This window comes from Marmota flaviventris, chromosome 1 (assembly GCF_047511675.1).
Source record: "Marmota flaviventris isolate mMarFla1 chromosome 1, mMarFla1.hap1, whole genome shotgun sequence".
NCBI lineage: Eukaryota > Metazoa > Chordata > Mammalia > Rodentia > Sciuridae > Marmota > Marmota flaviventris.
In genome coordinates, this window is record NC_092498.1 from 44908260 (window position 1) to 44932072 (window position 23813).

The 23813-nt window shown below is 34.5% G+C and overlaps 1 protein-coding gene across 3 annotated transcripts in view; it reads left to right on the forward strand.

Annotated features, from left to right (window-relative positions):
- The first annotated feature begins 310 nt into the window (after window positions 1–310).
- Cftr (CF transmembrane conductance regulator) overlaps window positions 311–23813 on the forward strand; it is a 157827-nt gene continuing 134324 nt past the window's right edge. For all 3 annotated transcript variants that reach the window (XM_027926421.3, XM_071612772.1, XM_071612761.1), the window contains exons 1-2: window positions 311–492; window positions 22683–22793. In XM_027926421.3, the coding sequence (XP_027782222.1) occupies window positions 440–492; window positions 22683–22793 (164 nt within the window). In that variant the 5' untranslated portion in view covers window positions 311–439. The remainder of the gene's footprint in view (window positions 493–22682; window positions 22794–23813) is intronic.

The window sequence follows — 23813 nt, forward strand, 5'->3', positions numbered from 1 at the left end:
TACGATTGTCTCCCAACTGTGGGAGGGCTGGGGCTGGACGGTAGGGACACAAATCTGGAAGAACCGCACGACAGGACCGCGGGACACGGGAAGGCTGGGAATCAGAATCGGGAAAGGGAGGCTCGGGGCAGGAGGGAGGGAAGGAGGCCAGAAGGAAGGAGCGATCTAGGTGCGGAGGGGGTGGAGAAAGCCACAGGAGCAAATTTGGGGCTGGACTATGCCGCGCTGGGCTTTTAACCTGGACAGTGGAGGCGGGGGAAGGAACGAAAGGAAAGGGGAGGTGTGTGGGAGAGGGGTGGGTGAGCGGGAGTTGAAAGCAAGTGACATCAGCGAGTCAGAGAAAAAGGGGTGAGCGGCAGGCACCGAGAGAAGTAGGGCGTTTGGCATTAGGAGCTCGAGCCCAGCCTGCCCTGGCAGGGTCCTCAGTGCCCCAGAGACCATGCAGAAGTCGCCTCTGGAAAAGGCCAGCGTCATCTCCAAACTTTTTTTCAGGTGAGAGGGTGTCCAGCGGATCTTTGGAAGGACACGTGCCCATGAAAGGAAGAGGGAGTGAATATGGGCAAAGTTTTGGGGGAAAGAGGAATATTTTTTTAAAGAGATGCACTATCATTCATTGTTTTGAAAGAAAACATGGATATTGTGGAATAAAATTTCATTAAGAGAAAAAAGAATAAGCTGAAGCCAAGTGTTTGAATAGAGAGCAAAATCTACTTGTCACTGAGAGTCAGACTCCGAAGAATCAAATATGCTAAGGTGCAATTGATTTGATTTTTAATTTTTTTGAGAAATTTATAAAGTTGTTAGTAATAAATTCTTAAGTTTGTTCTTTGTTTTCCCCTTTCATGCCTTGGAAACTTTTCTTCTTGGCACACGTACTACAGGTAATAGGTGGTCAGAAAACATTTGTTAGCTGAATTTTGGGGAAAAAACGGGATAGAGAAAGTGTGAATTATGTGCCTAAAGTTTTTATTGTTATGATACTGAGTAAGTCTAACAAGTACTTGCCACAATTTCATTATTTTTCTTTTTAAGAATGAAAACAAATCTGTCAAAGTATTTATCTTAAGCATGAACACGATGAACGATGGACTTTTAAGGGAGGTCAGAACAGTCATGGAAATGTGAAGCATTGGGTATAGGTACTGAAGTTATGTGCAACTGGCATTTAATAAACTGTACTCTTGTTCTACTTTGCATGTGATGTGCAATAAAAGCTTGCAAACTTCATCTAATGAGGTTTTTAAAAATAGTTCAGAGTCTTAGGCAAAGTGTAATTAAATGTAGCATTTCATATTTGAAGTGTTCTTTGGATACCACATCTACCTTGTTCCTGTTATACTTGTATGAATCAATGAATAGGTATAGTTCTCATGGGACCTTTACTTGACTCATAATTCTCCAATGAATCAGCCTAGTGAAGTATCAGAAAAGTCAAACATATTATAAATATGCCTATATACGTGTGTGTGTGGAGGGGAAGATATTCAGCTTTCACATCTCTCTAACGTTCAATTCTCTGTATGTACAATGAGCCTGGAACTCAGGTGTTAAGAAGAGTTCATTGGCCACTGAAGGAGACTCCTCCCCTGTGTTGGGGAGAGAAGGACTTTACTCTTTGGAATTACTTATTTTTCACTATTACCTGCCCACCACACATCTGGGAATTGAGCCCATTGCTTTACTGCTAAGCTACATCCCCAGACCTTTCTTAACTTTTATTCTGAGACAGAATCTAAGTTTCTCAGGCTGGCTTTGAACTTAACATCTTCCTGCCTCAACCATCTGAGTAGCTGGGATTGCAGACTTGTACCACCACCCCAGGCTTGCAATTACTTTTTGTATTGACATTTCGAGAGCCTTTTGTTACTTTATTTATAAAACTGGCTTATCTGTTGATCAATTTTCCTACTACTTACAAAATCACAATATTAATTGGCATAATTTATAGCCTTTTTATTAGAACACTTTGAGGAACATAAAGCTAATCAGTCAAAAGGCAGCTTTTAGGAGAAGGAGTATCTCATGGCTATTTCTTTTCTTTTTATGATATCAGGGATTAAAACCAGGGGGCTTAACCATTGAGCTGCATTCCCAGACCTTTTTATATTTTATTTAGAGATAGTCTCCCTAAATTGCTTAGGGCTCTGCTAAGTTGCTGAGGCTGGCTTTGAACTCTTGATCCTCCTGCCTCAGCTTTCCAAGCCACTGGGATTACAGGCATGTGTCACCAGACCCAGTTTCCCAGGGCTACTTCTAAGTAAGAAAGAACTTCAAAATTAGTCATCTACAAAGTATTTGTTTTTAATTTTACTTTTGCAGATTACCTAATACATTTTAGTATAGTTTGGGAAATGCTCTTAAATTGATTTGGAAAGAAAATGTATTATAATGAGTACTAAATTTGTTAAAAGCTACTCATTTCTGTTCTTTAAACTATTTCATAATAAGTTCCTCTAAGAATAGGTGTATTTTTAAAAATTAAGTTCCTATCATTTATAGGAATTGACAATCACCTAAAGTACCAGTGATTATAAACTTCCTATGGACTATAAGGGTAGAAACTTATTTTCTGCATTGGGGTAAGCAGTATTGCTTAGTGGTCAAGGGTGGTAGATTTTGGATTCATATTGTTTAGATTCAAACTCTACTGCTTTGTAACTTTGTGACTTGAGACAAGTCCCTTAACATTTCTGTGTATGTATGACTTGACCTTTAAAATTTGAAGATTAATAGGGATTAATCTTTTGAGAAAATAAATGTGTTTAGCCTACTAAATGTTAGCTGCTATGAGTAATATTATTATTGTTATTATTTACCACATTTTGACATTCTTTATAGCACAGTGTGCTTTGTTTGTATAAGATGGTCATTTCATCCTCTTGAGCATAATTTTGTGACTAACAGTCTGTATGCGCAATGAATGAGCCTATGTGAGAATTTAACTTAGGAAAAAATCCCATTGAACATGGCCTTACCAGGTATTTAGGAAAAAAGTCATATACTCATATCATATCTTCTTCAGTCCCTTAGAATTGAGCATTCTGAATATGATCCCATTGACTTCAGAGTCATAAAAGTATACAAATATTATGGTCTGGTTATAGATTTTATTAAATATTTAATTATCTAGAGTTTGTCATTGGAAAACCAAAAATGTTTGAGAAAAATCTATTTTCTTAATTTTGCAAGGATTTCACATCAAATACAAAATTTGAAAGATATTAGAACTGTCATAATGCATAATATAAAAGAGATTTTTATCACAAAAATTCAAGCAGTTTATGAATATTATGGGAAATGAGTTCACTAAGTTGAAGCTTTTATGAAAACAATATTCATGAAGAAAGATGTTTATAAATGGAGGTGATATACTTTCATAGAATTGGATTCATATCGTAGTGGGATCAATTTAATAATGTTCACCTACAGAGGTTATGTTTTCTGATTTTGAGCAGTTTTTCAAGTTTACATTTTCTTATAACATTTATTATAATTATTCAGTTTTTTCTTCTCTCTTTCTCCATTCCATGAATTTCCCATATTCTGTTTAGTTGTCATAATGTGCATCAAACCATGTGTTGGATGACGTAATGCGAATTCTGGTTATGGTATCCATACCTAAATAAATCTACTTGACTTGTGGGAGTCCCACAGAAGCCAAGTGTCCAAGTCCAAAGACTGGGTACCAGGGCCTTCCATAAATTCTACAGATAAATCTCAAGCCAGATTGAAAAGTAGCATCTAAGATAGATATTCACAAAGAATTGCATATTATAAGATTCAGGCTAATAGTAAAAACTTTAAGACATTTTAGTAGTTATTAAACAGAAAACAATGAGAAATTTAAAAACAGACACACTAGAATTATCAGAATGGGTGTGGTGGCTAACAGTGAAAATGACACTCCTAAGCATTTTGCCTTTGATCAAAATATTTTTTGCATCTTTTATTATGAAATTATCTTTAAAAATAATATATAAATTTATTTTCATAAGTATATATTAACTTTGATTCTTTATGATTATTATCCAGCTTGTGTTTGATTAAAGATCATATTACCCAGACTGGTCACTTAGTTTAGTTTTTACAAGACTTTTGGCTATAACTTAAAATCAAAGTTTTCATCGTAATTCACTTTGTTAACAGTCAAGTACTACCTAAGTTTGGATATTGTCTTTCAAAAAATGTATTTCAAACTTTAAAGACAATTCTTACAGAAGGGAAATATAAGTGCTTTGAGCAATGAAAGTATAATTATATAAATGTAAAAAAATTCATAGAGCATAATTTTTGAAGCAGATCAAAATAAATTAAGGCACATTGTAAAAACCTCCATTATAATTATTTTATATTGACATTTTATTTCTGTTATAATACATGAATAAAACTCTAATTATGGCTGTGTCATGAATCTTTTTGCAATTTTTTGGGGGTGTTTATAACAATGTTGCCAAGGAAAATCAGTTGGCTACTCAAGTGAGAGTCTAGTCTGGTTCTGACCAATACTCATGCATTATCGCAGGTTTGACTCTAATAGGGTTAGGCTATCTGAATAAAAAAAAAATCATAAAACCAAGGCCAATATGAGATGGATAATTGGTATTGTGATGTAAAGCACCAAGGGGACCTAAATACCATGCATCTATGAGTGTGGGCAAATGCCATTCCAAAGAAGACTGTTCCAAGTTTCCATCTCTGAGATAGGGGTCCCTCTGTTTTCATCAATGTTGCCCAAACACTCCCAAATGTTGACTCTACATCAGTGCCTTAGTATTTCTTTCTATCCATCTTTCCTTTGCTGACCATGTTGTTATTACACAGCTCAGATTTTTTCAACTTGGAATACATGTCAATTTTGGTTGGTTTAACTTAGAATTCTAAAATACCTTCTCTACACAGTCTAAGTAAAATTGTAATTATATATAGGTATATCTAAGAAGCATCTGTATGTAAACATATAGTTATATGATTGTTCCTTTTAGTTAATTTTACAAGTTTTAGCAATTACCCCTTGGTTTCAAGTGTATTCCAGTGAATGTTTTTATATACTTAGAACGCGCAGCATACAATCTAGTGTTGTTTTGTTTTGTTCGGTTTGGTACCAGGGCTTAAGCCTAGGGGTGTTTGACTACTGAGCCACATCCTCAGCCCAGTTTATTTTGAGACAGGGTCTTACTAAATTGCTTAGGGCCTCCCTATGTTACTAAAGCTGGCTTTGAACTTGTGATCCTACTGCCTCAGCTTTCTGAGCCATTGGGATTACAGGTAGGTACCACCTTGCCCAGCTGGTTTTTAATATTTAATTCCTTGCTAAAGAGAGCAGTGGAATCTATTTTTCTTAACTGCTTCATCAATATTTTATGTTTGATGTGGTAATCAAAATATCCATCAGAGCCTGTTCATAACAAGGGAAAACATGGTTTTACAGGGTTGTTTTTTGTTGTTGTTGTTCTTTATGTTTTATGGGAGGAAGTAGGACTTAGTGTGATAATATTCAATACATAAATGTTGAAACTTGTTTTAGAAGGTCCTTGAATGAACACTGCTATAAAATATATTATTATTGTTAGTGTCCTTTAGTAAGAACCTGTAATTTCAGTACGATAGAGCTATAATGTAAGTATAGGATTGCCAAACCATCAGGGAAGGGTGTTAACCGTTTAGCATGGGGTTATATGTTGTTTGTCAAGACTTTAAAAACACCTATGACTCAACGGCAATTTTGGCCATTTTAATCCAATGATTCCTGACGCATCTTGTGTAGGGCATTTCCCTGGATCAAAATCCCTACGATACAATGAGGTCAAAATGGGAAAACAGATTATAATAGAGGTTTGATTATTTGGGGACACTGACAGATAGGTTACTTTATAAATATGTCAAGTACTTTATAAATATTTCAGTTGCTTCTCTTTAGCTTCTTAGAATGAGTGTACCATGTAGTTGTTTGAGTGAGAAAACATCATTACCAAGTAGTTTTACTATAAAGCTTTGTGTCAGCAAAGAGCTTGGGTACCTTTAGCAAGAAGCCTACACAAATTCAATTTAAGTTTAGACAGTTTGATGAAGAGAATTATATCCCTACAGAGCTTGGAAAGATCTGATTTTCACAACTGTATCCAAGTTGTAAGGCTTTTCAAGTTTGCTCTCTGTGCAGCACGCTATTACTATCTTTTGACATTAATAATTATTTTAAATTGTAAAGTCCTGAATGCTAGGGTCTTCTCCAAATTGTTTAGTGTAATATTCATACAATTTTAGGACTCTCATATAAAATGATTTAATAATTTTTTTGTGTGTGTGTGGTAAGAATGATTCCACCACCAATGTTAGAGACATATGTATATTACACACTGATGACAACATCGACAATGCAACAGAGGCATCATTTTGATAAAAGAAGAGGGAGCAGAACTATGAGCAAAATTTTAATACAGCAATTATTCCATCATCTTCTTTGTGACCCTCATTTCTCAGTCTTTGAGAGACAATATATTTACTAATTTCTTGCTCATAATGTAAGGAAATGGTCTGAAGATTTTTGCTGTCTAGGACTGTTAGGATTTTCCATACTCAGATATTTTCCCAAAGGAGCTGAGTCAGAGCAGAGTTCCTTTGTACACATGATTCGGGGACAACCTGGGGGATGCTCTCATTCATTTATTCACTACCTTCTATATTCCATGCAAGGCATTAAGAAGGGAGAGGTGGATAGGAAAGAAATTGCTGTTGTCTTTATGCGACAAATTCTCTCACACCCAGAATCTCAAGCTTATAGAAACTCTCAGCAAGCGGACCTAATCCTGACTAAGGATTGCCAAGGTTTTGTTGGAGGAAATATCTCTTGCATCACACTGAAGGATGGTATTTGGTAGGAGTTATACAGACAAAGAGGGTGGAGATGAGTTAGCGAAAATTTAAATGCAGAACCAAGTGATAGTGTGTAGGAATGGCAGGAAGAGTGAGTAAGGCAACTTTAAAGAATTCAGAGAAGGTCCCTGAATTCTTCCTGAAATGAGTGACAGAAATTTGTGGGTGATGGGTCTGGAAACTCTAGCAAAGACCAGATCGTAAGAGGCTTGGTAAGGTTTGTTTGAGATTTATCATATTGTAAGGGAAAAGCCACAAAATTTATGAAGGGGAGTGATAGGACCATTTCAGCAAAAGAAATGATAACCTGGAAGAATGGCAGTAAGGATAGAAGGATGGATCTGAAAGACAATTGATTAGAGGTGAAAGGGGAAGCAGAGAGAAGAACATCTAGATTTGCTGATCTGAACCACAAGGTAAATGGTGTTCATTGAGTGAAGAAGTTCAACTGGAGAAGGCTTGGTGTGGGAGTGGAGACCTATGCAAACACCCTATATCTCTTTAAAATGAGAAAGGAAATTATATGTATGGCTCAAATCCAGGTAATAATATGGTTATTTGAAAAAAGTCTTGGACCTCTGAATACATTTTTTTTTCCTCAAAAATATAAGTAAATTGACTAAATACTTATTACCAAAGGACTTCTACTTGTCAGCTCAAAGATAGATTTGACATGTAAAAACTCACATTTCTTCATCTGATGCCTGATAGATTTATGACTTCTATCCATAAAAGTCAATGTATAGTTAGTATATGTGTGTTGTGAACAAAAGGAATCAAAGTAAATAAATCCCGCATGGATTAATTAGATTATGGAGCCAACTTGGACCAACATTAGTAGTACAGTTAGGCAGTAGATATTTACATAAATTATTTAATTCAGTGCATAGAAGACATAACTATAGTGGGATTTAAAATTTATTCACTATATTGAGTTTATTAAACTGTTGAAATTGAAACTCAGAGGTAGTAATCCCTGTAATACCAGAGCTAAGTTTTTATGCAATGAAGTTTTATTAGCCAGAAAGATAATCACTATAAAATGAACTCATTAAAGTGAAAGTAATTACTTTGGAATACAAATGTGATTTTTTAGTTATTCATTCATTCACTTATGCACACATGCATGTGTGTATGTATTTATTTAGAGTACATATACCTGCCAGGGATATAGTGATTTAAAGACTTAGAAAAACATAAAAATTTATTAAACATTCTAATTATTCTGCTTTTGCTAGAATTTTCAAACAAATATTTTTAACAATACATTTTTTTCCTTTGTAATACAAAGCCATCATGCACAGATATAGTTTTTTACTTTTGACCACTTTTTGAAGGGAACCAAAAATTTTGGTTTATAAAATTGTTTACTCTGCAAAGTACATTTCATATAATGAGCTATTCCAAAGTCACCAATATTATTTTTTGACAATAAAAATTGTTTGCTGTATTATGAAAAAATTAAAAATTTCTTATGAAATGTAAACATAAGTTCATTTCATTTAGAAACATATATTTGGTTTAATCTTGGACACAGTCTTTGTGTTCACTGAATTATTAACCTAGTAACATTTCAGACTATTTGAACTTATGCAAGGCTTTGGTGATTCCATTGTTTCTTCTGCCATGAAGGGAAGTAGAAAGACTTTTGTCTTTCCTGGTTCATACTGAGTCACTAATGTAGAATGGGGTCAGATTCTGGGCTAGTGGACATGTATAAATATTTAGAGAAAAACAATGAGCTACCAAGTCTTCACTGATGAAAATTTGCTCGAAATTTAGTTGTTTTGTGGAAAGGGATAACTTGCTTGAAATGGGATAAATAAATTCTTGAAGTAAATGCTTAGGCTCTTAAAGTCAGGAGCTCTTACTTCATAATTAACAGTATTTTCTATGGTATTTGCTCAGTGCTCTTGAAATTATTATCTGCTGATCACCTGCTCAAAACATACTAAATATCAATGTAGTTTATGTATATATATGTAATATAATACAAATATAACATGGTATATATTTTATGTTAAATATGCAGATTCCTGAGTTCTACTGTATACCTACTAAATCAGAATCTATTCAAAAAATTTCAACTTTCCAGTTGAAAAATTGGATTCTTTTTGCCTACAAGAATCTAGGAACCAGTATGTCATTAAGGCCTCAATTCTTCCTCATGTTTCTGATTCAGAAAGTCTAGGACAGGACTTGATACAGAGTTCATAAAAGCTTCCAGAAGATTCTGATCCATGGGGCTCAGTGGTAGAGCACCCGCCTTGCATGTGTGAGGCACTGGGTTCAATCCTCAGCACCACATAAATAATAAATAAAGATATTGTGTCTATCTACAACAACAACAACAACAACAAAAAGACAATAACTATTCCACCAATTCGAAAATATAGTTAACTTCTCCCTTATAATAAAGGTGAAAATAAAGTTATTCTAAAATGATTTTATGAACCATTTTCTTGGACCTACATAATTATGTTTTTCACAGTGTAACACTTCTGAAATTGAGGTGTCCTTTACAATTGGTATTAAAAAACAAAATCAAAACAAACTTGTCAGTCAAAAGGCCTAGGAATAAATTGTAATATAGAAACTTAGTAATACATAAAAAAGTGTGTGTGTATTCATATATTCATATATATTCCTATGATTGCATTTGGATTTATTTTTTTGCATTGGTTGCACCTCAAAAAGTTGACTTTTAACTTAAATTTAGTTTGTTGCTTGCTATTTTTTTAGAAGAGTTACTCTGTGATCTAGTTTTGAGAGAAAGAGATAATATTTAGTCTGAAGTTTGTCTGGCATACCAGGCAAGGTAATTATAGTAGAAGTTGCTAAAACTCAGCACTTCCCTGTGCCTTGAAATTATGCTGCTTGTGCCACAGGTGAAGGTGCTATGAATTCAGCTTGTCACTGTACCTCTATTCATAGATTTCTGAAAGGCCAGGAGTGATTCAGAAGAGTATATATATTTTTTACCTGAATGTAAGGCTTAGACTAAGATTTTAATTATTACACAAAAGAAGAAAGTGATAGGTAATTGCATGCCTAAGTATGTAATACTGTTAGTTTCTAAAAGCTGTGCATGTTGTTTCTTTTTGAATAGATGAGTGTTAAATTGATGGCAAGTCTTTTGATCAATGTCACCTTAGAGTGTATAAGCATGATAAGATGTTATAAAACCATCATGGTATCATCTTGTAGCTTGTTATCTATTGTCTGGGTGTTGTACAACTCTGTTAAGCTGTGATGAGAGCTTGTGTGAACAGGTGTGCTGGAAAAATGGGCGGTTAACTGAGCTTTGCCCATGTGTGCTGTAGTGACATGCTTACTTATATAATGTAGAGATTAAACAATGAAGACATTAGGCAGAATTCTCCAGACAAAGAGAACTTATAGTAAATAAATATATTCAATATATATGATCTATTATAAGGAATTAGCTCATATGATTATGCATGCTGGCAAGTCCAAAATTTGCAGGGTTAGCTGTCAAGCTAGAGAACTGGGAAAGCTAATGTTTCTGTTTGGGTTCAGAGGCAGTCTGCTGTAGAATTCTCTCTTGCTTGGGTAGACCAATTTTTTTGTCTGTTTTAGGCCTTCAGTAAATTGGATGAAGCTTGCCTACATTAGGGAAGGAAATTTGCTTTATCCAAAATTCATTGATTTAAATGTTATCTGATCCCCAAATATATTCACGGTTGACACAAAATTACCCACTACCCTCTGTGATCACTTTTCATGTCTTAAGTGCCAACAAATAATGCCAAATACGGAGTAACTTTTAGTAAATGGCAAACACTAATATCAGCCACAGCCCCACACTTGTAGTTGGCATGTTTTCAACTCTCTGTTTAGGCTCTAAGAAAGCATTTCTTTTGTCTCATTTTAATTCTCCTCTCCTATGAACTATACCTGTACCTTCTGTGATTTTTGGACATCATTTTGGCCTCTGCCAATTGCATATTTTAGCTTTTGCTTTGCCACTGACTTTCATCCCCAGCTTTTAAAAATTTTTATATATCTTAAATATTCAGATTATCCCATCTGCATTGTCCTAACATGGAATTTCCATGTTGCTTAGGACCAATATACTGTACTTGCTAGGGATGCTGTAACAAAGTTCCATAAACTGGGTGGTTTAAACAACAGAAATGTGTTATGCTGCAGTTCAGCAGGCTGGAGATCTGAGACCAAGGTGGTGGAAGATGTGGTTACTTCTGAGGGCTGTGAGGGAGAGTCGGTTTCATGTCTTTCCCTTGGCTTTTGGGGTCTCTGGTAATCTTTATCATTCTGTGAATTGTAGAGGCATCACCCTGAGCTCTGCCTTCATCTTCACAGGGTGTTCTCCCTGTGTGCCCATATCTGTGTCTTAATTTCCTCTTTTTATAAAAGTAGCCATCATGGTGACAAGGGCAAACTCTGATGGCCTCACTGTAACTTGATTACTCTGTAAAGATCCTATATTCAAATAAGGTCACAAACGTTTTATGGGAGACAGTTCCATGTTTAACAATCAAGAACTGTCTTCAGGAGCAGAATGAGATATGGAAGTATTTTGAAACTGTAGAGTTCCATACACATACCAGGTTACGGTAATGTGAAACTTATCAAACTGTGTGTATCTCATATATGATGGTACATAAATAAAATGTAGATAATACAGAGAATGTCAAGTGACATGATACAGAAACTATCAAGGAGGGTCATAATAAAGGAGACCATTTGTTCTTGAGAAGAATGAAGTGAAATTTTGGTACAAATCTATTAATAATAGGATGAGGGTCAAATATTAGGAGGAACATATTAATAATGAACAGTGTCACATATGAAAACATTTTATTGAGAATTAGTCTTGGAGGGAAGTATTAGGATTATGAACTTTAAGTTACAACTCATGAAAGGGGAGGAAATGTTATCAAAGAATGATCCCTGACCAAGTAGAGACCACCTCACATTTGTATCACATTTACTATAGTCTTAAAAAATGTTTTGACTTTTTTTTCTTTTTTACTTTTAACATCTTTGATCAGGAGTAATGGCAAAAAAACACCTATTTGCAGTGTGTATATTCACATGGGGCATACACATACCATGTTTGTAGAATAAATTAAAAACTTAATTCATTCAGTTTCTAGTCTGTCCAAGGCACTGAACAAGACAATTGAAGTAAGAAGATAAATATTACACCCATGTTATCTTCAAGAATATAGTCTTGCCAGGCTTGGTGGTACACAACTGTAATCACAGCAACTTGGGAGGTTGAGGCAGGAGGATCACATGTTCAAAGCCAGCCTGGGCAAATTAGTGATACTCTTTCTCAAAAGTGAAAAAATAAAAAGAGCTGGGGTGTAACTTAGTCGTAAAGTGCCCCTGAGTTTCATTCTAATACCGGGAAGAAAAAAAAAGATTTCCATTTTATGAGGGAATTTGTAAACAAAGTATACTGTGGTTACATAGATCCAATACTTAAAAAAAAAAAAAAAAACTGAATCACAATTATGCACCATGCTCTATGGTAGGTATAAGGGACAGACCTGGAGAGAGAGGGAGGGGGGAGAGAAAGACAGAGAGAGATTGATCTATGAGGTGTTTCTCCTTTTAGCCTTATAGTTATGGGTGGGGGTAGCATGGAGGATTGGTGGACAAAGGAATAAACAAGCTGTGGAAGAGCTCCCAGAATGGTGCAGAATGGTGCACATGGGAGGGAGGTTAAACCTAGACTGAAGATAGGCTCATTGGGGGTTTCTTGTAAATAGAGGTCAGGTTTTATCTCAAGGAAGTCATGCATTTTTCTTCAGTGTGACCTGTCTGAACCAAAGAATGCCATGCCTGGTGATGGCAATAGGAGAATCCTTTTAAAAATTAAGAACCACCTTATTATCAATGGTTTTATCCAGTGGGAGCTCCTGCAGAGTTCAAGAGGAAGAGAATCTGGCTCAGTGTTTTCTTTAAAGTTCATTTTCCTAAAGCACAAATGGAAGTAAGAGATCATGACATTTTGAGGTCAGAAAACCTTCCTGAATGGCAATAAAAACGATTTACACTAAACCATCATAATTTGTGTTATGATTTTTGTTTTTAGTTACCTGATTGCCAAGGTGACCATTTTGAATTCTTAGATTGCTTATTAGGAGAAAGTAACAAATCAGTCATTCATTATTGTATGTTTTTCTCTTGAAAAATATAGCAATTTAGTTTTTATTTAAATAGATCTTTACTCAGCTATATATTGCTTTTATTAAAAGAAGACATAAAGATTAAATTAGGGGGATTTAAAGTAAGTTTCTTGCAATAGCATTTCACTTCTATGGTAAGCCTTGGACTAATTTCTATATCCATTCCCTGACTGTGTCTTGATTTTTTTCTGGAATTCAGAAGGATGCAAGGTTGGGTAAGGATTAGGTTATTGCTGCTGCTCTCCTTACCCACAACTCTGGGGAGCTTTATTATTGGTGCCTCTCCCAGTGATGTCAAGACTTTAAGATAATGAAAATATAGCTTTGCTCCTCCAGCTCAGAAACAGGGATTTGAAACTTAAGTTTGGAACCATGCAATGTGTCCATATATATCCTTCCTTTCTCTTTCCTGAAAGGGGAAGAAATGAAAGAAGATGATAAATTTACCTTTAATTTGCAACACTCAGCAATTTTTCAAGATGATACAATCACAGCAGAATGTACAAAGGGTTAAAATGCAATCACTAATCAAATCCCATGTTTAGTTGGAAGATAGAAAATCAGCCACAGCTGAGAACCCTGAACCAAAAGCCATGGTGTTCTTTAAACCCTTCTGAAAAATAATCCTGGGTAACAGTTATACAAGGGTATCACAGAGCAAAGAACATACACAAAGTGGGGCAAGAGAGATTAACACAAATGAAAAAAATTCCAGAATTGACTGATTGGTCATATGGCTTGATGATTCCAAATAGCGTCCTAGAGAGACCATCTTTATTACAACCAAATTTATAAACTCATCAACTTTGTCTTCTGATGTATCCTCTGTATCATTGTTATCCTTGGAGTATTAGTTCTTAATCATATTTATCTTATATCATTTTTGAAGTTGCTCCTAGCCTCCATTTGACCATTTTAATCATCAAGGAAAATAAGTAAATAAATGAAAATCTTCAAACAAGTTATCTTGGAATTATTGTATTTTTAATTTTTTTTAAGTTTGTGAAAAGCAGCCTTGAGGTACTGCATGACAACTATCATAAAGGACTTAATAATTAGTGATTTTTAAAATACAAATGGCAAGAGATCATTAAATCACTTGGATGTTGAAAGCCATGAGAAAGTCTAGCATGTGTTTTGCCTCTTGAGCTTATATCAGATACCTAACTTCATTTTCCAGATAATTTCAGAGGATTTCTCCCCAAAAGAGATATGATCTCCACAGTGTGAGAAACACCTTTGAAGAGAAAAGTGAAGTAGCTTCAATACCAGATGTTGAGTTAGTTCCAGAATGCAATCATGGCTTGAAAAAGAAGTGGGTTTTTCTCTGCCAAGGGACAGAGAAGTTCCAGTGGTGTTTATTTTGGGTCCTAGTAATGGTGTCTGGACAAGTTAGATGAACAAAGAGCCTCAATACAGGATTTAGAGTTTTAGAAAAAGGGATGGAACAAGGCCAAATAAATGGTGTAATTATAAATCAAATGTCAGCAAAGTTAAATCTCTGCATCATGTGGAAGCTCTCTCTATCACTCATGTGAAGTATGTTTTGTTCCTACCTCAGGTAGAAGACAGATGGAACTTATGTTTCTTCTTTTCCTTTCAGCTTCCACTAGGGATGCTTGAAACTGTCCTCTAGAATGAGACTAACAGTAACAGTGCTGATGTTCTGCCAGTCACACAAGTTTCCCTCTGTAAGCTTTTAAAAATGCCTGCCAGTTATTACCCAGTGGCATTTCTACCGTAAAATCTTAAGGCCAATCTATTTCCCTTCTTCCTTATTTTCTTGGTTTCAAATATGTTTTGTATTGCCAATGGAAATACAAATTAGAAATTAGAGAGCAATGGTATCACTTGTCTTTCTTGGTTAGTAAAGAGCTCCTGAAAGTGAACTCAGACAGGATGCAGCAATTTCATAGGGCATTTAATCATTCTGTCTTGCCAGTTGTTCCAGCTACAGTCAGTTTTGTGGCTTTTGTTAGTGGCTTCATGCCCAAATAGACTAAAAATCAAACTCACATCATGGAAAGACACTCAGTCTGCTTTTCTAGAAGAGACCATAAATCACAAGGTTGTACCTTCTGTTGTCTTTCATGAGAGGTGGGTTTTTTGGTAGCATTGCTCACTGCTTCACTAATTCCTTGAGTCTCTTAAATCCAAGTCATAGAATGAGTTAGGCATGGCTGTTCAAAGTGGCCTTCAATGCCAATGTTGCATATTCCTTGTTTCTTTAGAATACTATCACCATTAACTACCCCTCAATTCATAATAGTTATGGAAGTTACATTCCTTGCTTCTGGGGATCAGGAAATAAACCACTTACACAACTCATGTTTCATGGTACCAATTCTTTAATCTCTCGTGAGCTTTGTACATAGCCTTAAATCTTTTCCAGTAGCCACATAAGCATTAATATATTTGAAAGGACTTAGAGTGTCAAAGTTACTGTAAAGAGAATTCTTTTTACCAGTTCTAGAAGTATCGAATCAAACATTTAGAAAAATTCCAAAATGAACACTGGCAATTGATTTCTTTGTGAAGTTATTCTTATTTTTAATTCTAATTAGTTATATATGACAGTGAAATGCACTTTGATACATCAAATATAGATGGAGTATAATTTCTCGTCTTTCTGGTTGTACATGATGTAGAATCCCACAGGTAATATAGTTACATATGTACATAGGGTAATAATGTCTGATTCGTTCTACCATACCCCCTCCCCTCCCTTCACTCCCCTCTACCTAATGTAAAGTAACTCTATTCTTCCCTAGCCTCCAGTCCTTATTGTGAGTTAGCATCCACATATCAGAGAAAACATTCAGCCTTTGTTTTTTGTGGGAATGGCTAATTTCACTTAGCATGATATTCTCCATTCATTTACCAGCAAATGCCATAGTTTCATTCTTCTTTAAGGCTGAGGTATATTCCATTCCATATACCATATTTTCTTTATACATTCATCTGTTGAAGGGCACCTAGGTTGGTTCTCACAGAAGAAATATAACCAATTAACAAATATATGGAAAAAAATGTTCAACATTTTTAGCAATTAGAGAAATACAATCCAGAACTACTCTTAAGATTTCTTCTCATCCCAGTCAGAATGGCAATTATCAAGAATACAAACAACAGGGACTGGGGATGTGGCTCAAGCGGTAGCGCGCTTGCCTGGCATGCGTGAGGCACTGGGTTCGATCCTCAGCACCACATAAAAATAAAATAAAGATGTTGTGTCTACCGAAAACTAAAAAATAAATATTTAAAAAAGAATACAAGCAACAATAAATGTTGGCAAGGATGTGGGGAAAAAGGTACACTCATACACTGCTGGTGGGAGTGCAAATTGGTGCAACCATTATGGAAAGTGGTATGGAATTTCCTCAGATAACTTGGAATGGAACTACCATTTGACCCAGGTATCCCAATCCTTGGTTTATACCCAAAGGACTTAAAATCAGCATATTACAGTGACACAGCCACATCAATGTTATTCTTAATTATAGCTTTATTGGGATGTAATTCACATGCCAATTTACAAGTATAAGATTCAATGAGTTTTTAGTAAGTTCCCCAGAGTTGTGTTCACCACCACCATAGTCAATTTTGGAACACTTTAATCACTCCAGGAAGAAACTGCATATACATTAGCAGCTATTTCTGGAGCCCCACTCTACCTCTTCCCTAAGCAACTACTAATATACTCTCTGTCTCTATGGATTTGCCTATTATGGAAACTTCACATAAATTGAATAAAGTATTCTTTTGTGACTGACTTCTTTCACTTGGGGCAATGTTTTCAAGGGTCATCCTCATTATTACATGTATCAGTGCATCGTTCTTTTCTTTTGCAGTGATGGGGATTGAACTCAGGGCTTCAGGCATTCTGGACAAGTGCTCTACCACTGAAAAAAAAAAATCTAGCCTATTTAAATTTTATTTTTGAAACAGGGTCTGGTCTCTCTATGTTGCCCAGGCTGGTCTTAAACTTGGAGCTCCTTCTGGCTCAGCCTCTCAAGTAGCTGGGATTATAGGTGTGTGCCACTCTACTTAGCTCATCCTTCATTTTATTGTAGAATAATATTCCATTTGTTGAAATATCCCTTTTATTTATCCATTAGTTGATATGTATTTAGACTTTTCCGATTTTTGTCACGTAATAATAATATTATGAATATTAGAGTACAAGTTTTTTTTATGGACATACATTTTCATTTTTGGGTAACACATTTCTTTTGGGTCTATACCTAGGAGTAAAATTGATGATTCTTAGCAAACTTTATGCATATTATTTTGAGGAATTTAAAAATTGTTTTCCAGGATATCTGCATCATTTTACTTTCCCACCAGCAGTGCATGTGGGTTAGAATTTTCTCCACATCTTTGCCACACTTATTGTTATTATTATTTTTTATTATACGCCATTCTATTATGAATGAAGTGGAATCTCATTGTGGTTTTGATTTACATTTCTCTAATGTCTAGTGATATTGAGCATCATTTCATGTACTTGTTGGCCTTTTGTTGTATATCTTCTTCTTTGGACAAATGTCTATTCAGGTCTTTTGCTTATTTTAAATTGGGATTGTTTTTTAATTATTGATTTTTGAGTCCTTTATATACAAGTCTCTTATCAGATATTTATTTGAAAAAGTTTTTTTCTCCTAGTCTGTGGATTATTTTTCCACTTTTTTTGATTTTTTTTAAGTACAAAAGTTTTACATTTTGATAGTGTCCAATTTATCTGTTTTTTGTTGTTGTTATTATTGCTTGTGCTTTTGTTGTTATATCCAAGTATATGCTGCTTTTGAGATTAGTTTTAATATGTCAAATTGAATACAAGAGTAGGCTTTGGTGTTATGGTATTGGTTATTTATTTTGCTGTTTTATTTTTTAATTCTAATTCTGTCATTGATAAATTATTTAAGCATCTTCAGCCTCAATTTCTGATCTGTAAATTGGCTACCAAAATTTGGTACCAAGATTTATCTCTGGAGTTATTGTTGTGGATTTTGGAAGAAATATTGTATATGAAATAGAATTTTTTATGAATATCATAATACTCTATTAATGTTAACTATTATTACTGTTTTAATCCCAATAATAAACTCTATTACTCTGAGAATTAAAGTAAAGCCAAGCAGTATATAAAAAAAGCACATAATAATGTGCAATTGTAATGTTTTATAGTCAACATTGAGTTTGGCTCCCATGAAAGCCAGGTAAAGAGTCATGGTACTTACCTTCAGAGGATCTGCAACTGAGATGTAAATCTATTGGAAGATGAGAAAATTTCTAGTGTATTTGAATTAGTCTACCCAATGTAGTTTAGAGTAATTTCCTTTGTTCCTTAATTATTAACTATTTCATGGGAAAATGAAAAAGGCTACTAGTCTTTTGGTGTATTACTATGTCAGTGTTTGGAAGAAGTGTCATACAAGTGGAGATTTGAATGTGCTGTTTTATTTCATTTTCTTTTATTTGGCTAGTGAAATATAAAGTACTGTTAAGTACCATGGGAACATGATTGTTTTATACAAACAAAATCATTTTGACTTTGAAAAGATCTGATATATGACCTTCAGAAGTTTTAGCAGATGAAAATGTCAGATGCCTCTGTTGGATTAATAAGTCAAATGTCAAATGGAAGATGATTATAAGCTTTAATTATGTTGCTTTTAGAGGACAAGTTTTATGAAAATCAAAGCTTTAATAGTGGCTATAATTAACAATTTTTTTTTCATTATAAGCAATAACAAGGAACTCTATAAGAAAAAAATGAAAGTTCTATCTTAAGAAATGAAACAAATTAAATATAATATCATGTGTGTGTTTTTTAAATAAATAATGTGATAACTTTATTTTTCCTCCAATAAATATGAAACCTTTTATAGTTAAGTGAACGGGAAACTATGTCTGCATTGCTAGGATTGTTTTTCAATCTTAGTTTAACACTTGTAAATTATAACACTCTGTATACTTTATGGGTCTTTTCTACCTCACCATTAATAATTAGCTAGCTTCTGTTAGAGATAGTAAGAACTTTGAAAATGGTCACAATTTCAAAGTAGCCCAACATAAATCCATTGTCCATATACAGTGCTAGTTATGAAAGAAAGAGAAGGCAAGGTCAGCTGGGGGTGAGAGGAAAAGATGATGGGGATATGGAAGGCAGAGGAAAGCCAAGCAACAGTTGTTTTTGGTTGTTTCAGGTATACTTGCTCAGGTATACCAGGATGTTCAATGATTTCTAATGAAAGGAATATCGAGGTGAAATTCCTGACTCTGCACTCTTGTACCAGGGATTGTTTAAAAGAAAAACTGGCTGGATTTTTGCATTAATTAATATTATAAAATGTTTAAGTACAGATGTCTGGAGGTTTTGTTTGTTTTGTATTTACAAGACTGGCTTTAGGTAGCTTGGACAACTTCTTAATAGTCCAGATTTCATTCTGTTTTACTGGTTTAACCTCAGAGAATAAAATTTTTCTCTAGGGTGACTTAGTGGTGTCTGCCAAGCAACCTAAGGTTAATGAATTTTAGTTTTTATATATGATCTTAGGCTAAGTGTCTATTTTATGACACAAATATAGGCTTACTGTGGTGAAGCTGCCAGAAAATACTAATTAGTAGTAATGATCATAGGTGGCAACCTTGGGTCTTTAAACTGCTGAATTTATTTGATTTGATGATGCTGGGTTATGGAACTCTTGATGACCAAAAGCAGACATCATGTTGCAATTTAACTTATTGAAATGGCACAGATAACAGTGGAAGATTTTTATAAAAGCAACTCACAAATTGTGTTAATTTGAAATGAGTTAGCAATTCATTTATGGGAATGCTCACCAGATCTTAGATATGAACCAAAGAGTTTTGTTTCTAGGAGATTGAAAAGATATAATTTCTTAAAAATGCTTTTTGTTATGGTAGTGATATATAGTAAAATTCTACTTGCTTGTGAAGTCAGTGTTATATTTTAATAATTTCAAACATGTTAAAAATACAAAGTTTACTAATAGGTAGAACACATTATCTTTCTCAATAAATCTTCTACAAGTCCTTTAATTTCTGTCCTCAGTGCCATTACCTTTGTTTGCAAAAATTCAGACATTTGACAGTGGTTTGCTACAGCTGTTTTTTTTCTGAGCCAATTGTTAACATAGTTAGGAAGTTTGTAAGCTTGTTGTTCAACATAACCACTATTAAATATTAAATTCTTTAAACTTACACTTATAAAACCTCAGAATAAATAATAAAACCTCAGAAGTTCTCACTTTCTAATTATTTTATTATCTGTGCTATTGAGGTTATTTATGTTCAATGTATCTGAGTGGTAAACCTACCATATTATAATATGCAACTGCGTATCTCTTTCCAATCTGTTCAATGACTTCATATTGGTAACTTGAAATTGGTCCTAGTGAGAGTATTTACATCACAGAAAATGGCCAATGCCATAGGTCATTTTTTTTCTCTTTCTTTCTGAAGAAGGAATTGTTAAATTTTATTTGCCTTCACATCACTACTTGCAGCTGGCTAGCTTTTGTTCTCTCTGCTTTCAATGCCTCTTCCCAAATGTATGTCTAGCACAACTAATCATACTTAATTTTCTTAAATAGCAAAAGCTAAACATGGTAAAGGAAAGAATGAAGTCAAAAGAAATGTGGAAAAATCTAGGCTTTGACATTTAGTAATTCAGATAAGTTTAGCATATCTGAGCAAGATTTTTCTCCCTTTTTTCTCTACTCACATGACAAGCTTTTCACATTAAAATCACAATGTACTCATGGTTGTAAAAGAGGCTTGAAAAGTGCTATGCAAGGTTTTACTAATAGCAAGCTTTTGTTTTACCTTTTTTACTTCTTGGCTTAAGTTTACCAAGGATCATAATCTAAATCCAACCCTAAATGGCTCTCTCCGTTTTCCCCAGCCTGTCATTTATATTTCCAACTTCACCCTCCAGTATGTTGGTCGCTGGGATGCTGAGCACTAGGTGGAGGTACCATGCCTTTCTCAGATGGTGCCAACTGCAGACATGGTGTGATCCTGGTGATTCTTGTCTTACGGCATTCAGATGGGCCTCATCTATTTTCATTATTTTTCTCCAGGAAAAATGACCAATGGATCAGGCCCAGCAATGAAGACTGAATCTAATTATCACCTTTTGTTAAAGAAAGCTCTTATTTAAATGCATATTTGCAAGTTAATGAAAAAAAGTGACATTAAGAATCACATCACTGATATCCTCATTAATATCTTAGCAAGAAATGATTGATAGAATTACTTAATTTTAGAGCTGGGCCTTAATTCATTTAAATCTTTTATTTTTAATTTTTTTTTAAAAAAATATTTATTTATTCTAATTAGGTATATATGACAGCAGAATGCATTTTGATCCATTGTCCACAATTGCAACACAACTTTTCATTTCTCTAGCTGTAAACAATGTAGCATTGCACCATAAGTGTGGTTGAAAGACAAATTTTAGAAATATCAGGAACATGGGGTGGTCCCTGCAAGAAGCCAGAGAAGAAGAAATGTGAAGAAGAATCCAGACTCTTAATGTGGAAGTGATGAGGTCAGACATGGAAGGCCATCTGCAAAGTTTTGCTCTGTAATAATATCAAAATCTTTGCATGTGGCATTACACTCCCTTTTTAAAAATTCTGAATGGCCTTGCTAGAGTATTTGTTCCTATTATAAATTTATCTTTCCTCTCAGGACTAACATGCTCCTTTTTGAGTTTTGGTGGTTTAACAGGGCATTTTGATGCATAACCAAATGAAGTGCCAATGACACCAGATTTTACAATTCTCTGGAACAAAGAAAGATGCTGAGGGAAAAAACATAATTTAGGGAATAATTAAATGCAAGTTTCCTTTCTTCAATAGATGAGTGAAATTTCACCTGAGGGAGTTCTCATTCTCTTAAATTTTATTTAGAAATGTTTCTTTGTCCATGATTTATTTCAAAATTTTCACCTGTCTCTTCTTCTTTCTTTTTAGATTTTCTTATTTCTGAAGATTATTCTGCCTTATCCATAATAGTTAGAAATGATATATCTGAAAATACTGGGGTATTCTGTTTAATTATTTTCCATACCACTATCACTAATTTTCATCACAAATTGTTATTTATTAGATGCCTAGAGGACAGCCATGTAACTATAGTGGAGTGAGGTAAAGAAACATAAGAGAGTTACAATTCCTACTCTCAAATGATGATTCAGACATGATAATTAAGTCCACAAATTTATATAAACTACTCACTCCAGCTATAGTCTGTTCCTTTTATATATAAGTCATTGCTGAGTACCTTGTTTTAGAGTGACACAGTTATGGAAGATGATAATTAAGTATCTGTTGTCTGTTTATCAGTCAGGTTTTGTTTTCCTTTGGGAAGTATTGTACCATCATTATTCCTGATCCCTTCGACAAAGAGATGGTCACATTATTTAAGCAGTGTTGATGTGAATTTTGTTATTTATATAAATTGACTTATTGTCATATTTATGCATGTCTCTGGTACTATTCATATGCCAGAAGATTTAAATTGGTATCAGATTCCATGTCTATGTTGGAGACAAAATCAAAGGAATACTTATATGTGCTCTGCCTCTTTCTGTTTTAGCTGGACTAGACCAATTTTGAGGAAAGGGTACAGACAGCGCCTGGAATTGTCAGACATATACCAAATTCCTTCTGCTGATTCTGCTGACAATCTATCTGAAAAGTTGGAAAGGTATGTACATGAAGATTATTATTAGTTGAAGAGATACAGTCATATTATTAATTACTTAGAGATATAAAACTAGCATTTTAAAGGACTTAATTCTTAAACTGGCACATTTAAAATCAGAACATTTTATAGGCTCACTAAAATCTTGACCAGTTCAAGAATTAAACAATGAAATCATGAAAGAAAGCTAAATATTTGCTTGAGAAATGACTTATTTTTGCAGAAAACACATTATTTACATTCTGAGAATTTATGTCTTTTTGAAGAGCATGAGGTGGATTTTATGAAGACTAAAGCAACATCATTAAGAAGCAAATCATGTATTTTTGCTTCCAAAATCTTAATATGTGAATTCCAGTATGGTTCCTGGGAAATCTTAAGGCAATGGTTATTGGATATCAAGATGTAAAAAGAAATCATATTTTTGAGTACCTATTACCAAAAAAGCACTATTATCTCCATCCTATAGAAAAGCAAACTGAGGCTTGAAAAGATAATGTCACTTGCCAATGAATAAATGATGGGGCCATGATTCCAACCTAGGTCTATACTGTCCACCTGTAGAAACACTGTTGCCTACAGTGAAGAACTTCCTAGAGTTCCCCTTTTGATGAGTATTGGTCAGGACCCTTTTGATTGCCAGTGATGGAAACCAAATTAATAAGTTTAAGTAAATAGAGGGAATTTATTGGCTCATGAAGTCAAACCATGTGAACATCTAGTTAGCTACCTGGCCTTAGGGAATCTGTGGAACCAAGGTCTCAAATATTACCTGGTGGCATTTGCCTCATGCTGATTTAGTCTCTCAGAATGGCTTTCTTCATGTTATGGGTCCTTACTAAAAACTCATTGCTTTCCCCTTTATACACCAGAGAGAAAAGAGCACTTTGCCCTTGGCTGAACAGGGAAAATATAGAGACTCCAAAATGACATGCTCACTCCTTGGACTCATCACAGTAGTGAATGAATTAGCCTGGGTCTTGTGCCAGTAGTCCAGTGTCTAATACCAGAGAGGGAAATGGA